Source organism: Brachycentrus maculatus, unplaced genomic scaffold, assembly GCF_059751285.1.
Source record: "Brachycentrus maculatus isolate JH-2025_06_01 unplaced genomic scaffold, ASM5975128v1 h1tg000048l, whole genome shotgun sequence".
NCBI classification, from domain to species: Eukaryota; Metazoa; Arthropoda; class Insecta; order Trichoptera; family Brachycentridae; genus Brachycentrus; species Brachycentrus maculatus.
In genome coordinates, this window is record NW_028280802.1 from 359,051 (window position 1) to 377,358 (window position 18,308).

Below are 18,308 nucleotides of genomic sequence, written 5' to 3' on the forward strand. Positions count from 1 at the left end.
TTTAAGAATTGGAGTGTACATCGGATGAATGACGAATGAATAAATGATAGGTAATGAGTTGATGAGATGATCGATACATGATCAATTTATCAATTTACTACTATGGTTACAAGAGAAGGTCATTGACATTTTTCTGACAAGTAGTCAAGTGTATGAACGAATTTCTTGAAAAAAAAATCATATTAATAAATGATTTCTTAGGGCGTTTGTGCACTACACGGAATTTTACCGTCCGGCACATCAGTTAGCATATAAAACGGATGATTGGCTTGGATTGACTTGTGCTTTTGTCCACTTTTCTTCTGATCGGTGCGTGAACACGTTACGCCTAAATCCGATCACGCTAAACTATCGTAGTCGCTTTCATTATTCAAAAAAGGACTGCCGGATGGAAAAATTCCGTGTAATTTTACCGTCCGGCACGTCAGTTAGCGTTTTAAAACGACGATTGGCTTGGATTGGCTTGTGCTTTTTTCCATCTTTCTTCGGATCGGAGCTCTTGATCGGTGCGTGAACACGTTGCGCGTAAATTCGATCACGCTAAACTGTCGTAGTCGTTTTCATTTTTCAAAACCGGGCTACCGGACGGTGAAATCCCGTGTAGTTGACAAACGCCCTTACTCTAACTCTTACTCGAATTTACTTATTGTTCTCTAACATTTATTGTTTACTCTTTCTTATTTTTTTTTCTCTAATATAACTTTTTTTAACTATTTTATTTTTTGTACCTTTTTTCAATTCAGTAAAATTATTACAATTATTGTAGCGTATACTGTATAGCCACGCACAGGCTATGCAAGATTTTTTGTTTATGTTTTAACCATACCGCTATATGGTACATCATCTTTTGCTTGTACCACGAGAAGGGAAACAAAGGTCTATACATAAATAGAGTTCCTTGCATTAAATAAGTCATCGGTACTGTCACAATTCTGCAAGCACAGGAAACCAATTAATTATTTGCATGTGTAACCGTGCTAAAAAAGTATGTATGTATGAAGTGGATACAATGGGTGACTTACAGTAGTAGTTCTTTTCTACTTGACAAAACTATGATCGAATACTGAGATTGTTCAAATAAACAAAGAACTGTATAATTCACAAAGGTAATTGAAAATCTCCTCTTCCGCAGGATATAAAAAGAAATCATAAGTGCACAGATGTACATATTTTTACTATAATACATGTTTTGTAATACTTACTAGTTTTCTTATACGTGTATTCTGCTTCCCATTTAGAATTGTTGTTCATATTAGGAATAATTAGGTGCTAGACATAATATATATTTTACTATCTACATTGATTTAAAACCGATAAGATATGCCTGAAAAATATCAGATATTAATACGACCCAGATAACCTCGAGGAATACCACTTCACTAGAATTCTCTAGAAGTGGTACTCCTCATACCCTTCTCGGCAAGCAATTCAAGAGAAGATTCCTAATGCGCAAAGGCAAATAGCCGCAAGTTAAAAACAGCAGTTTTGAGATAAACGAGTTTATAGTTAACTTAAAATTATGCTTTTTGCCAAAACATGTTTCAAATTAATACAATTTTGCGACTATTTGGATAAAGAATATCTCAGTAAAGGAAAGACAAAGAACAAAATCTGTGATTGTATATGATAGAAGCCAGTTATATGGTTTGAGCCGTATTACGCCAAACAGCCGCAACTTGAGTTACGCCTAGTTGCCTTTACACATTAGATTCTAGAATTGCTGGCCGGGTTAGTATAAATCGTTTCCCCTCTTCTTTGATACTCAAATTAGCTGAATAATGTTTTTTTTTATATATTTTCACGTCAAGTAAATTAAAGGCATTCGTAAATATTTGCTAGTTGATGTTGGACGTCAATTTGTCGATATCCTAACTGACTGTCGTGTCTGGGTTTGGACAAATTCACAAGAGAGCTTTTTTGTGTTTGCTGTAATTACCATTTATTTTATCTGAAACGTAGACTGCGAACAGAAAGCTTTTGTTTTTAGTGCATTTGACTTTACAACATTTTGAGTGTGTCTAAATACTTATTTACAAATCCGGGTTTCTCCGCTAATGAGTTATTTTACATTTTCTACATCTCAAATAGGTGAATGAAGTCAGGGTTTTTACAACGTAAATATTTAGACTTACATATTCTTCTTCATATATGCAGAGATGTCGAGATGCATTTGTCTTTTTTTATCGATATAATGTTTTAAAAAAGATGATTATAACTTAATGCTTTGTATTTAAGACTAATCAATTTTCGATACCAAAAATATTTTCACTACGCTAACAATCAAATGCGTTGGAGATGTGGATCCATAGAATAATGCTCGGGATATCCTGGAGAGACCACATCTTCAACGACGAGGTACTCCGATTAATCAATGAAAGGAAGCACCTACTCGCGACTATCTCCAAGAGATTCGCCGAATGGATCGGCCACGTACTGAGACAAGAGGGTTTCCTGCACAAAATAATAGAGGGGACGATCGAGGGAATAAACGCCAGAGGACGCCCACGCCGCGAATACCTAAGCGACTTATACGAAGACATGGGCTGCTCGACGTATGAGGAGCTTAAGAGGGTTTCGGGAAATAAACGGGAATGGTGAAGGAGATGACATCATCTGTTGCTGCAGACCGATCCGCAGGATTGAGACCACAGAAAGAGAACAATCAAAGAAAGATATTTTAAATTTCAATGTTTTAAATACAGAGATACGTACAATACAAGACAATTCAAAGTTAAACGATAGAGAAAATGTGAAGACAGTTATTGCATATAATATTTAACATGAAATAGAATTTATTCATAAAATTTGTAATTTTTATATTACTGTATATCCAATAAGTAGCATTATTTTGTTCATCGTGTTTCATTAATTGAAAAAAAAAGTATTTTAAAGCTCGGTTCCAACTTGCCGTAGTAGGTGTATCGGTGTATGTATGTACCTGCGCACCCAGAATGATTCACTCTACTGACAAGAGTGAAGTTCGTGCGGGCCAGTTCACGTGTCAAAAATCTAACGATGGCTTCTCCGAAAGAATTAAGCATCGAAGAAATTCGTAATTTTATTGTTGCCCGCGGTGGAAAAGTCACAAACCACGATTTAGTGAAACACTTTAAACCGTTTTTAACTAATGCAGAAACCAGAAGTAAGTTAGAATCCGATTTGGACATATTTTCCATATAATTCAACAAGTGTCATATTTTTAGCATGTAAACAACTACCTTTGAGGTGTTATTTATCCGTTGTTTATTTACAGATGAAGCCAGAGAGACTTTTAAAAAGTACGTCAATGTATTGGGAAGCATTAAGAATGAGAACGGGGAGAAATACATCGTTTTAAAGAAAAGGAAAACAATTATAACCGATAACAATACTTCGACGGATTCAGTGAGCGAAGAACTAAGTACTTCTAAAATATCGCAGTCTTTTGATCCTGCACCGGAATCACCAGCCATAGAGACGCCGATTCTGAGAGAACCACCTCCGTACCGGCCTCCGCCACTCATAATTCCATCACAAAGTGCAGATAACCTCAAACGTCTCGATACGTCAAATGAATTCAGTTACCGTGTTACATCTCCGATGAAATATTCGGAGTCAGATAATTTCGTTCAACTTCGTCGTGAATTAGTCCACGAAGAGCCACCAGCTTTAACGAAAACTAGAAAAACTAGCATTGAAAAACAAAACCCTACATTCTCTGAAAATGTTTCCAAGTTCAATGTTGTTAAACAGGAATCTTCGTACGATGGTAACTCCAAACCTAGTTATGAAAAGTCTGATTCTGGAGAGAAAATGTACGTATCTCAAGAGTCTGTGTCGGATGGTAACTCCATTTCGTCGAGCAAGGGTGCGATAAAGAAGAAGAGAATAATAGTCCAGGAAAGTGCGGTGGAGAGCTGCAATGGCGGGGAAAATGAACAGGACGGCAAAGAAAACCGAATGTCTACTCGCTCGGATAGTTCTCGTTCGTTGAACTCCGATAGTGATCAGCAAGTGTCAGTCAAGGAGCGGAGGCAGAAGTTTGACAGAATTATTGCCTCCGATGGAGACTTTGTTCGACGTCAGCCGTTGTCCAAAAGGAAGAATGATCGGGTAAGCGTTGATTTATTGTACATAGTTTTAAATGCTGATCTCTTGTATTCGTAACCTTAAATCGTTTTTTATCATTACAGTGCACTCTAAACTATCTTCAAATCCTACCTACATATTGCGATCTTTGTAAATTATGATTAACTTAAGTGAATTATTTTCAATACTTATTACTGAATACTTTTTATAAACGAGTTATTCGTTAGCGTGTCGTGTGTCCTTAGTTCTGTTAAAAGCTTTAAATACAAATAAGAAACTATTCTGTTGAAGATGGTTGTCAACTTCACCATTATACTATATTGTTTTCTGTATCTTGTTATGTAGCCGTGGTCTACCGTATTAGTGCACATTTAATATAAGTGTTACTGTACTATGTTGTTTTCTGAATCTTGTTATGTAGCCGTGATCTACCGTACTAGTGCACTTTTAATATAAGTGTTACTGTACACGACTCTAATATGCACTTTTTTCTTTCAAATATTTTCTTAAAAATTCAGGTGCGTTTTTACTCGAAATCAATATTAAAATGTCCAGCGTTTTACACAACATTCCCGGCAGTCTTAAAAATTGCCATATATTTTAGTCTCGCTTTGCAATCTAATAATATAATTAGTAAAAATGTTATGAAAAAATCACTTCAAAGTGTCTTACAGTCCTTAGCGTCTTATAGTCAATATATATGGTACTTATCCCAAGCTTAATTATGTTTGTAATGTAACCGTAGCTTTACCTCTAATCGCATACTCGCTTACTTTCTTAATAAACACTTTAATCTTCACATTGCCATTGGGGTTTTCCGAACCCGAACCCCAGGTTTTCAAAGATTTTGCAAATCTGAAAACCCGGGAATCTTTAATGTAAACCTGGGGAATTAGTTATTTACTGTTGATAGTAAAATACCAATTCAATTTCTTTACTAGTCGGACTAGGTGCAACCCTCAAACAAATTAATGAAAAATACAATGAGACGAAGGGAGATTTTTTTCCAGCGTTGAACGCCATAGCTCTATTTCAGACATGTTTAAAAATTGGGGACTTTTGAACCAGAAGTAACAGTTGAGGTAGAGATTAATGATGAGTTTGAAGATAACGCTACAAGTATTGGTACTTGTACTAAACAATAGTCTCTATCTGATGAGATTAGTATATTTCTGCATGAGAATGATAAGGTAAATCAAAATCTGGTTTATACATCATAATATTACAAAGTCTTTAATAACAATTTGACCAACATTGGTAGAAGCAGAAAAAGCATTTTCTGTAATGTCTCTTTGCTTTTAAACTCAGAAGCCGACTCAACGATGATACGTTGAGTGCAATGATGGTTGTAAAGCAGTTTTATAAACAAATGAGATATTTGTACCACTTTACATAAGGATATTATATTAAACTATTTAATAATAATTAAAATAAAAAGGAAAAAAGGAGTTCACCGACAAGATACATAAGGTGGTTTAACTTGGTGGGTCTCTGCAAAAAATAAAATTAATTATGTTAATGAATTTGTAAATTAATGTATATACTTATGTATGTGTATGTACATATATATTTAACAATAAAATGTTTATTGATATTAAATTTATTTACTGTTATTTTTATATTTGAAATTCAGAAATAAATTCTAATATGCTATTTATAATTTTACTTCTTTGCTTTTGACCCCCTGGAACCAATCAAGTAAACCCGGGGAAACCTAGGTATTAAATTTTAAAATAACGTCCATCCTGAAACCCGGGATTTGATTTTTTTTAAATCTAAATCTAAGACGCTTAGTGCTATATTCAAAGATACACATCATTTAACTTGCATGAAAGACACCAGAACTAAAAAATTGTGACTTTTAGGAGACAGTTAAGCTGCTGTATCTCAGTTAGATAGTCATCTTGTAATAGTTTTTAATAATTTTGACAGAAGAAAGTTTTGGGATTTAATTGATGTATAATGGTAACTTCATGCATTTTTCTAGTCTCTATTGGCTCTCAGGTGGCGCTAAGGGTATCTACAATATTAACTCTTTCTTAGATTATATCAAGGCAAACTGATTGATTGTGCACTCAAGATAGAAGTGTAATATATTTGATGGGATACAGATGAGTTAAGTGGTGAGAGACTGCTACACGGGAAAGGAAATGATGGTGGAATATTCAATACTATTAGAAATCAAAAGGAGAGCAGCAGCCATAGCTTCACATATACTAACATACACCAACTATTACACTTGGGGTTTCAAGTGTAATAGTTGGTGCAACTGTGCAACATAGAAATCTACCATGTATCTTTCAAATCTGTACTTGTTCATTAAATATCTATCTTTTATCTTTCAAATATGTACTTGTACATTTACATATCTATCTTGTATCTTTCAAATCTGTACTGTCCATTTACATCATATGACTTGTTTAATGCAACAAACGCTCAAGTCACAAAATCAGTTGCTATTGAAATTAAGAAAATAACGCTTTCCTTTGCAACTAATCTAAACCTCACAAGCCAACAAAGGTATGCCCATTGAGTGAATAATCGTAAACCATTCGGATTAACAGAGGTAAGCCTTTCAGGCTATAAATGGTTCACCCTTCGGGCCAACAGTAGCCAATCATTCGGGGTTATGCCAATCATCGCTTCTGGCCACCAATTTTTTTTGTGTAATATTTTTCATAATTTTTGTTATGATTGTAATTATATATATATATATATATATATATATATATATATATATATATATATATATATATATATATATATATATATATATATATATATATATATATATTTTTTTTCATAAATTAGACCATGCGGGTTGGATCCTTGTTGCATAAGCCACTTTTATTAGTCTTTTTCTTTGTGTGTTGTAAATATTATATTTTCTTTGTTTAGTGAAATTTTTATTTTTTCTCCTGCCACCTTTTTATCTTAATTTCTGAATACTTTTTAATTTTAAGTACACACTATGAATTATGAATTATTTTATTTGTGGAACACTATCTTGAATGAATCATTATGTATTTTGATAAAGATATGAAATCTTTTATTCACGCCTTATATACCTCAGATGTGATAAGATATTGCAGCATGTCATTATGAATTTTGTATTTTTTAGCAAATTTCATCAGTGACGTCTTTTTATAATGATTTTGATAAGCTGATTTATTCAAAATAACGGTCATATTTACAAAGCCTTAATTTTTTTTTCAACACACGACGTAGTTATTCGTGATCGTGATCATCATGCCAACACCTCATGCCTCCATGGACAAGCATGTTTTGATTCGGTTTCGTGTGACCGTCGAGGAATTAATATTCGACTCTGCGATGCTTTCGCACTTCGTACCCTCGCCTTCATACTTCATACCCCCTTCTGCAGCCGATACATTTGGCCGCGTGTCGCTACGCACCCCTGTTCACAAGTCACAAATATATTTAAATTGCTAATTCGCGACTAACCCGTCACGCTCCCCGACAACACTGCCAAGACAGCCGCTGCTTGCTCCTGATCTCGAGACTACATTAAGATTCGCGTACATCGTCGACGACGACAGGAGACGCTGTCACTCGTCTGTTGTTTTTGTCTAACTTCTTGCCGGGTAATCAGCATCCGTAAATTTTCGGTACCATGCTTCATTTGCCTAAGGAATCAGGTCTCTCATCCCTCCGATATATATATATATATATGTATATATATATATATATATATATATATATATATATATATATATATATATATATATATATATATATATATATATATATATATATATATATATATATATATATAAATATATATTAATTTTAATGGTATGGTGTATAGATAAAACAGTTCTTCCAAAGTAAAATTATCATATGAGTTGTATTCTTATTTATGATCATATATTATACACATATTTCTTGTTAGGATAGATATCTATTGTACTAACTTACTTTGCCCGCCTCCGTAGTGTAATGGTCTTGGCTACCGTACTGGATGTCCCGGGTTCGATTTCCATGGGGGTCAAATACTGATTTTTCAATACTGAAAATGATATTTTTTACCCTAATGTTTATTCAATATTACACTGGCCTTGTACCTGAAGTAGAGGGCTGATCACCTTTTCTTCGTGTTTTAACGATCAATGTTAAACACTTTGTTTATATGATGCTGTGCTCTATGCACCACCGGGTGCGGATGAGGGTTATTTTTTTTTAATTAACAGAAAAGAATCAGTGTTTTGTAGAATTTTGGACATTCATTTTGTGTGAGAGCATTCCGTTGATTTTCAGTATGATAATATACGAGTATGCATTAATGTACGTACTGGTGCCTTCATATAACCAATGATCAAGTAAACACTGTGTCGATCCGATATTTTTCTTTAAGTATCCAATTGAAGAAGATTTTTTCTTTAAAATATGTAAACTTTTCTCTTTATAGCAAGTGGCATTTTCAGAATCGACGTTTATCCTTCTAGTTTCCACGTGATTTTGCACGTGGCGTTCAGTGTTATAGCGTGTATTGTTTGATATCGCCAGATATATTAATATAATATTATCACTAGCACCTCCACCCCGTGCTCACCCCCACAGCCCGAGACGAAGGGTTGTTAGGGGCAATATTGCTCGTCGTAGGCGTGACACAGTCGGTAAGAGCTACCCTTATTGAGAGGGATGTCGTGTCTGTTACCATCTTGTTATTTTATTTGAATAATTCAAACGCTTTTGAAAGTTATCTGACTTTTTAATTACGAATACAAGGATGGATACGTTTTTAAAAAATTGTTATGAAGTTAGCTGTCTTTTTCATTATTATATTATTCCATTTCATTTTGCAGAAAGTCAATTCTTCCACCTATTTTAACTTGAGAATTTTTTTATAGTGATAGATAATTTTATCACGTTTTACCGTGAATGCCATTGTAATTGAGGAATTGAAATAGCTCTTGTGTCATCTACATTTCCCCTTAATATCCGTGCTAGTGTCTCCCTAATGCGCATATTGAGATCTTCCCAATTCCTTACCCCTTCATACTTCCACCCTTTACCGAATGTTGCCGAATGAAATTGCCAAGTTTGTTTGCCACCCTCTATACCTATGTATATATCTGTATATAGCTAGGTTTTAACAGTCTGTCACCCTTTCTCCAACCCTCAAGATCTTCTCCAAGGTGTACTTGCTATATAAGCGATATTTGCATTCGGAAATCAAAAGTATTTGAGCACACATTTGGCATGTGTGTTTGGAAACGTTTCACCACTATTCAAGTTATTTATAACTAAGTATCTTATAAAAAATAGTATAAAAACATTATTCATAAGATGTGATCATAATATGTTGTTTCTTTTTGTGGTTTTGGGGAAGTGTATTGTTCTTGTTAGATTAATTCCTTTATATGATTTTTGTTTCTTCCCATTTACATACCAGATTTCTTAAATTAAATCCAACGTACTTTTGCATTTTTTTCATGTTTGTATTGTGTACGAGTGCTAATGCAGGAAGAAACAACAAATTTTAGAATATAATTTGTTTTCATATAATTATTTCTTCGTCTCACAGACAAACCAATTAACTATGCGTTCCTCCTCTCGAAGAATCTATTACCTACTATATGATGTGTTGCATACAGACAGCAGTTGCAGCCTTATTCGTGCCCGGGAAGGCTCTTGTCTCTCATCCCACCGTTCTCCCTTTGTGTAAAGCAGCCACTAATTTGCACCCTCCATATTACTGGCTCACATTTGAATATTCACGTGATTCCCATGCGATTTCTCTCCTAATGCTCCGCTGTTTTGCGCGGTATATTAGTCGACTGTTGCCTTAGAATTTGCATTTTTTTCGTCGACAGACATTTGATCAAACTCGCAACAATGGAAAAAATTATATCAAAAATATTAATATTTTGTCGAGAAGTTACTTTAACTCTTTTTGAGAGCTTTTTAAACACCCGTGAACCGTGAATTAAATTAAGTTAAGATTATATCTTTACAGCTCGATCGGAAGTGTTTCGGGATTATAAATTCTTACAACTTTAATCTACGATGGCATTCTTCTTGCATTCTTCGCATGGTTTATTTTTTATCTTTAATAATTATTTACTCGTATATAGTTTATGAGGGTAATTCCGACGAGATAAAATTTAGCGCGGTTGTTAGGATCCAATAAAACCTGTTTTTTCTCTTTCAATTCCATGTACGAATTAGGTTTATGATTTAATATGTTGACCACGACTCTATAATCGTGAGGTCTTCCAACACCGACCACGGTGCAGCACGCGACTAAAAGAAAACAATCCCCTGCTCATCCTTACACGGTGGCCGAATCACGGCTGTCGTGACAATTTATATTACAGAATTTATTATGATGTAACTTTTATTATAACGATCATTGTTGACTGGTTTCGTGATGATAACAATGTGAAGTTTTATTTTTTAATCCTGATTGTTATTTACTACTTTATCGACAATTAAACATTATTATTAGTATGTCACGTTAAAAGAACCTAAAAGACTTACTCGTATGTTTATTCTGTTTTGATATACTCTTAGAATTTTCACTCTCGAACTCTTAAAATTTATCTGTTTTTTTTTTATTATCTTAATATTACACAATCATAAATATGAAGAGTTTATAAAAACCACAAGACGTCACATATCTGAGAATTATTATAGAAGGAAAGGGAATGTGGACAGAATACAAAAAATAACTAACCATCGTTACACAGTCTCTTCTGCAAAATACATGACTATGTATTATATCATAAAAGGAAAAAATATGGGGGCTACCATTAAAGTGAATTGCGTTAAATTATCGTTTTCTAGGCAACCGCTAACGAGACAGAAATAGCAAAACTTAAACGGTAGCAAAATAAAATCCTTAAAATAGCACTACAATCGTCCATATCTGACGCCGCAACTGAGATATACAAAAAAAAAACACAAATAACCGATTAGTGAATACCATTAAAATTGCGCTCATTTTTACCACGGAATAAAAAGGACGTCACAACCGTAATCAAGAACGCGACATGTACAAACACAACTCGAGAAAACAGTAACACCACTTCTACAAGGACAAACACAAACACTGTAATACGTAATAAACCTCAAAGTGCAAACGGTTTTCGGCAATAAAAAATAGATGAGCACATCATGTCATACGACGCTGATCGAATGCGTAATGAGCAACGAAAATGTACATAAAAATGTCCGCCTTATAAATTACTCATAAGGTATATGATTGCGGCAGTCGCGAATCACGATCGTACACTGTGCGGTCCCCTTTCTCTCCCAGCTTCTAGCGGCGTCGCATCACCCTCGATGCTCAGCAGGCGTCGTGACGCTCGTGGGTGACACAATCAGTGACATAGTCTATTGAAAGGCATTATTATTTATCACCTATCATATTTTACGACTTGGTGAATGAACAACATTGCATTTTATTGCCTCTTTACTGTGATGCGAAACAATGTCCAAATGAACGTAACTCTTGGCGATGTAATTATAGTGTTCAGTTAATTCTTCCTTCTTTATTTCGTTTTTCTGCCGCTCAGTATTGCAACAATTAGAAGACGAGAATTTCATTAATTGATTCGGCAGTAACTTTTGGGTGCTTGTCAAAGAAGGCGGACATTAAAATACAGTTTTTTTGAGAATATAAAAAAAAACATAATATTATATGGAACTTGTAAAATAGGTATGATTTTTTTGTAATACTTGCAAACTGACTCGTATAAGATGCATATCGCGGTGAATCTGTCTGTTTACTGGAAATGTATTAATGTAGTTTATTTACAACATTTTGAGTGTGTCCAAATACTTACCAAATACTTGATAACTGACTATGTATGTAAATTTTGCAATTAATACTCAAATCTATGTTTTTTCTGTTTATAAATACTTAAATCCGTTATTTTTCAAATCTAGTAATAGTAATAATTATAACGTGAAACGTACAAAATTGTAATATTTCTATTTGTTATTGTAGCATATCTCAAAAAATAGATCTGATAGATAAACTTTTTCGGATTCTGCAGCCGAAAATTAACTAGGTACAGTTTTAATATCGCGGGCACCAAAATGTGTGTTGGCCTGTGTTATAGGAGTTGTTAAAAAATCCTATAATTGGAGATAATCCAGGTTGGCGAACAAGTATTTGGACACACTTAAAATGTTGTAAATAAATTATCTGGTCAAATTATAAGCTTAAATAATAAAAATGATTTTTTCTGGCGTTTCTGGATTGGGACCTCACATACTAATAAAAGAGTTTCTGTTAAATAAAAAGCTTCTTTTCATCTCACCAAAAGATGTCTCTAGTGAAATTTTAGAGATTCAAGCACTATGTTACGAATTTAAACAATATATATTGAAGTTCTAAGAATTTGAGTAGTGTAGTTGTCAATCATGGGTAGAATTGGTGAATGTCACACGTGTGTGATCACTTAAACTCGCTTATGACGGTCGTAAGCCCCGTAAATGCCCAGACTTCCACATTCTTCTTCATCTATGTTGGATGTTAAAAAAATATATAAAAATTTATGATATCGTTTCATGAATTTTTTCATTGTCCCAGTCTACAATGCACCGAGTTTTGTTTCACTCTCAAAATTTTCAAGTGTTGTGCAATAATGGTTCGTTAGTTGGAAACATTTTGCATTCTATTCATAAATCCGAACCCTGTACGTAGCAAGAATCGCTCTGGTCATTACTATTTTCTGCCTCCGGCAGTCACGTGTTGCGGCCCGCCCGCGCCCCTGCGTGCATCGGTGAACCACTTGAATTTCGACAATGTTTTGGCTTTTTAATGTCGAGGCGATGTAGCTCAACCACCCCAATAGCGCTACTGGGGCAAGTCAGGCTCTCTGCGGACAAAGGGTGAAGTGATGGAAGTATTTAGTAACAGAGAAATTATAATACACGAGACGTAAATATAATACACGAGACACGAGACGTATATAATACACGAGACGTAAAAAATCATTATAATACACGAGACGTAATTAAATACATGTGGAGCCGATAAACACAACTTAGTTTAGAGTAAGGTACTTGCAATATATTGCCTATACCCATATTAACCAGCTACCTGACGTATTATATATAAAATAGAACCCAGTCAGGGATCCAAAATGAATGAACTAAAAAAATACTTTATGGATTGATATTTTATTTATTGCTACTTATATATTTTATAATTTGACTGTATTTTCTTGTTTGTTTTTCAGTCTTGTTAACCTTTATCCCATGTCCCAAAATGAGTAACCTAAATTACTCATCTGGAATATTATATATGTGACTGATATACTCGTATGGTACATAAGTACTTAAAAATAATATTTAACGTATGTTATTATATGTATTAAATGTTTTGGTTTATATATATAGAACTTATAAGAATTTGAGTAGTGTGGTTGTCAATAATGGGTAGAATTGGTGAATGTTACACGTGTATAAAGTGATCACTTAAACCAGCCTATGACGGTCGTCAGCCCCGTAAATGCCCAGACTTCCATAATCTGCTTCATATTCGATAAGATGTCAAAAAATAATTGTAGTAACAAGTTACACAATGCAATTATTGTGGATTTTTCAATATATTACATATCCGTCTGTACACAATCATTTATATTGTTAGTTATACCTCTTTTGCATGTGATTCTGGTAGAGATCGACCAGTAGACCAAACCCGAAAAGACCGCTGGTTTTGGAGGGATAAAGTTTGGACATAACTGACGGGAATGGAAGGATGCCAGAGAGGTCTGGTTCTGAAATTGACTATAGGCTCATGAAGAAGAGGAATCTGGGAGGACAGAACATGAGCTTTTGTATTGTATTTTTGCATTAATAACAGATTCATGTGGTAATAATTAATTGCGCTTATCCTTCTCATGCCATTCCTCGTAATACATCCCCCGACCTAGGGGAATCAACAATGAATGCACTTATCATTGGAGGGTGCATGTGACATGCAAAAATAATGGTCATACACTTTGTGCGCCTGACGCACTCTGTCTTTTAATTTACGACTTTTAACAGTGTTTTTACTGTTTCCATTTTGCATTCAATTCAAGTAATTATTTACCGTGTCAAGTATTGGAAATGTTTTCACTAAAAACATTAATTTAGCGTTGAATTTTGATGAGCTCTGTTGGCGACGCGTGTGTTTTATGAAAACGCGAAATCATTAAATGCTTAATTATTCGTCGTGTATACGTTTCATTGAAATAACTTTTTTGATTTTTCATTGCATGACTTTAAAAAATGCTTACAAAGTAAAGTGTACATGTACAATATATGATGATTTGTAAACATCTCTAAAGCAACTCTGGCGGAGTCTGCAATCTGTGTGCGGTGATTGCACATTTAAAATAGTCAGATTGCATATTTTGAATAGTCACATTGCACATTGCTCCCGAACCAGCTCATTAAAATTGAAATAAGTCGAAGAAATTCTTTATAAATCTCATTACTGAAATAACTGATAATGCTTTCAGTGTGTGTTTTTTCCCAATTTACTTTGATAAGTTAGGTAACAAAATTAATATTTGCTGTGCCTAATAAACAGTGTACCGTATATTCAGCCCAACTCCAACATGGTTTTTGAAGAAATGTGTTAACGAAATTTGTCCATTGGTAAATACCACTTTTTGTGATAAATGTGAAAAAGTTATTTCTCATAGAATGAAAAATGGTTAGGTAATACCACAGAGTGACTGCCGAATCAATTAATCAAATAATAACTGCTTTTCTGGATATGGGTGCTGAGTTCGACACGATGGACCATAATATTCTCTAGGAACATTTAAGAAAAATTACATTTAAAATATATATTATGCCTAGTTTGCTCATCTTGGCTGATCGTCAAGAGCTATATTTGGTTTGATCGTCAAGAGCTATATTGTATATTTGGTCGTATTTCAAAAATAAGTTACTAGCTGGACGTATTGAATATTATACCAGAAGCGTCTTGAACTAGCTGATAACCAAGGCATTGTATTCCATCACATAATGCCAAGCCGCACATTACTTGGTAAATGTAGCAGAAGTGACTAGAGCTTTCTTTGGAAGTTTTGCCATTGCATATTATTCTGACCTTGTCTTTATTAGCGTAAATTCGCACTTGTCTTTATTAGCGTAAATACTCGTATGTATGTTTTAACGCTTTTCACCGTTGATTTATTTTTTAATCATATCATAAATATATTTAGGCTTCCATACAGATTACTTTATTCAGGCTTCTTACCTTATAGTAATTGTGTGCATTCTTCATTCCATTCCGAAAAACCGTTCATAAAAAGAATTGATAATTTTTCATAAGGTATTATAAATAGTAAAAAATCTACATGATTTTCAATCTTTATTATATCACTTCAATGTCGATGCTCTTATTTTACACATCATCGTAATGTTTTTAGTTTTGAATATGAAAATACCAATTCAAATATTGGTTTGAACATGAAAATACTTAAACACCATGTGGGTACATTTCTGAGACATCACATGAAGTTTGTGGCACAATAATATTATGGATTCGAGATGTCTGCGCCATTATCTAATTAACCCTTAGATAAATGTATCAAACGCCTTCCCGGTATTTCACGAAACCGGGTTTCCCGTTCCGCACTGAAATCCCCCATTCGGAATCAACCGTAAATGCTGAAAATAAATTAACCCGAAAAACACCCACCAAACAAGGCCTGTATGTAAATACTCGCATTTAGCCAATTAGATAGGTACGCACATACCCTTGAGGTGGGGTGGCCAATATTTATCCATCTATATCTTTCGGAGTTGAAAATATGACCGCGGGGACTAATGAAGTGCTTGTTTATACCCCAATATTAATATTTCCCCCGCACACACCGGTTGTATTCATTACGGACTCCGCCCCTGGCCTGGAAAACTGAACCCTAACCCTTAGCCACAGTGGCGTATTACGGTACCCCTTGATTATTTACTGCATACCAATTGATATTATTTAAATGCGGCCTCGTTTATTTAATATGAGAAAGTGAGGGAAAATTATGCCGTTTTAGTATTCATTTTGGAACTCTTAATGTTGTATCTCACCCGGGCATTAAGTAGGTGTACATATCTTTTTATTGGGCGTATATTGTTAAAGGGAACATCATATTAAATCCTCGCCAAGTGCTCTCCAGCGGTTCCTGTCACTGGTTATTTTTCTATAATTTATTAATTGTTATACTTAGTTCCCTCTTCTTCTTGTCCTGTTCCCGTCTTCCTCAGACAGTCCGTCCATCCACCTCTTCTAAGGCCTGTATCTTGACCGCTTTTATTGGGACATCCTTATATTGGGATAGTATCGTAAAAAAATATTTATTATTATTATTTTTTATTTAGATATCTTTTTTTAAAATAAATATTCTTAATAATATAATTTATTTTTCTTTCCCGTGTTGTCACTTAATTCTTCCTTGATTCTTGTTGTTTCACTTTTTTTTACAAAAATAGATCATCTCAAAATGTCGTGACTGTATCTTGCCATAATTTAACAATCTGGTAGTTTTCTAGGTAATAATCGTTATTGTACAATTACCGATTCTTCCCGATTTTGTATATGAGGAAAAAACTAATCAACATAATAACGCATAGACACGAACCCTGTCATTATTAAATTTTGAGGTTAGCCGCCGTCATTGGGTTTGACTTTTTGCTTCCTTTAGCCCTATCGAATTATAAACTTATGCATTTCTTTACCCTTTTTATAATATGTTTAACACACTTTGTGAAGCTCTTATCGGGGCTCCGATTTTATAACTAGATATTATACTATAGGTTAAAAATAATTAAAATCGTTTTAATCGATGAAACCGTTTTATTTAAAAACCTTTATTTTGTTCGTTTAATCAAATATTGATGCTCATAACAACTGATCTGCATTTTATTTCGATTCCTTCACATATCATAAAACGTTACAATGTGAAACGTATATAAATATAGTCATTGAAATCGGGTAGTCATTAATTTATTTCAATTTCTACCACGCACTTTTTTTTAAAATTTTATAAAAGCTTGTTTGCATTCGCCATCGAATATTGTATTTCTTTATATCATCGAACTTCGGTGCCTTTTGTAGCAATACATCTTTTTCTATTTTCTTACTCGCTATTCACCTCGTTCGTCATGGGACTTCTTTGTAAAAGGTGATTTTATATATATATATCCTGATATTTACCATGTTTTGTATTATAATCCAGTGTTTTAGTTTGTTACTTGATTATTCTCTATCAATTGCTCTTCTGCACTGGTGAGATCTTTTGTTTCAATTTTACTCGGAAGTGGTCTGAAATTTCATACTGTATTTATTTAATTTAAATGTTTATGCCATTTTCTGTTGTTAAAACGTTCTCTAGCCTTATTGTTTTACCCGAGAGCACACCATAAAATAATAACATCGTGTCTGGATTTGGTTAAATAAAAAAATGTATAATAATCTTTTTCTTTAGCTTTCCCAATAACTTTAAAAACTAAAGATGATAAGAGGTTTCATGTTATCTACGTCACAAAGCTCTCCACCCAAAACATGAATCAATTCCTAGCTAAGAAAAAAACTTATTTTCTGGATCTTAAAATGGTTTTCTTAATTATCTCTAGCGAGGTACGCCACTGAACTGGCGTGTATAAAACGAGCGGAATTCGCTAGAGATGAAATTTTATTATATCAGCTTAGAATTCTGCATACGCTTCGTGTTTTTCCACATTATTACAAGATGTGTTGTATATAGAATAGGCGCACTCGATTATAAGAGGCGTAATCACAATGCTGATGCGCGGAAGGTTTGGTATGTGTAGTGTAAGTACTCTCGCACCGCTATTGGGAAGGGACTAATATTGCTTGGATAATTGCAACATAAACTCCAGTATCTCTGCATTGTGCACCATTACCGAGATTAATTTTCGAAACTATTTAAAATAAAGTAGTAAATAATCATGTTTCTTCAATCCCTTCTTTTTAGAATAGAGGTATTAAAATTAATAATGTATAATAAATATTTTATTATTTTTACTTTATTTTATTTTATTTCTTTAATTATTATTTGAATCGCATTGTTATTCAAGTCCAACATTCAACGTTTCAAGGAATACATTAAAATCTTGAAAAAATATATTTTTAAAGGAATAACCCGCAAAGCCCCTACTTTAAGAGGCTTGTCTGCAGGTAGGATAGTAAGGATAGGGAAGGTAAAAGTGAAAAATACATCATAAACACCCAGACCAATTACCAATTA

General features: G+C 33.9%; 1 protein-coding gene across 2 annotated transcripts in view; it reads left to right on the top strand.

Moving 5' to 3' along the window:
- Positions 1 to 2,994: 2,994 nt before the first annotated feature.
- The window catches only part of sowah (ankyrin repeat domain family member sosondowah), a 174,903-nt gene continuing 159,589 nt past the window's right edge, over positions 2,995 to 18,308 (top strand). For both annotated transcript variants that reach the window (XM_088277616.1, XM_088277617.1), the window contains exons 1-2: positions 2,995 to 3,142; positions 3,254 to 4,092. In XM_088277616.1, the coding sequence (XP_088133742.1) occupies positions 3,016 to 3,142; positions 3,254 to 4,092 (966 nt within the window). In that variant the 5' untranslated portion in view covers positions 2,995 to 3,015. The remainder of the gene's footprint in view (positions 3,143 to 3,253; positions 4,093 to 18,308) is intronic.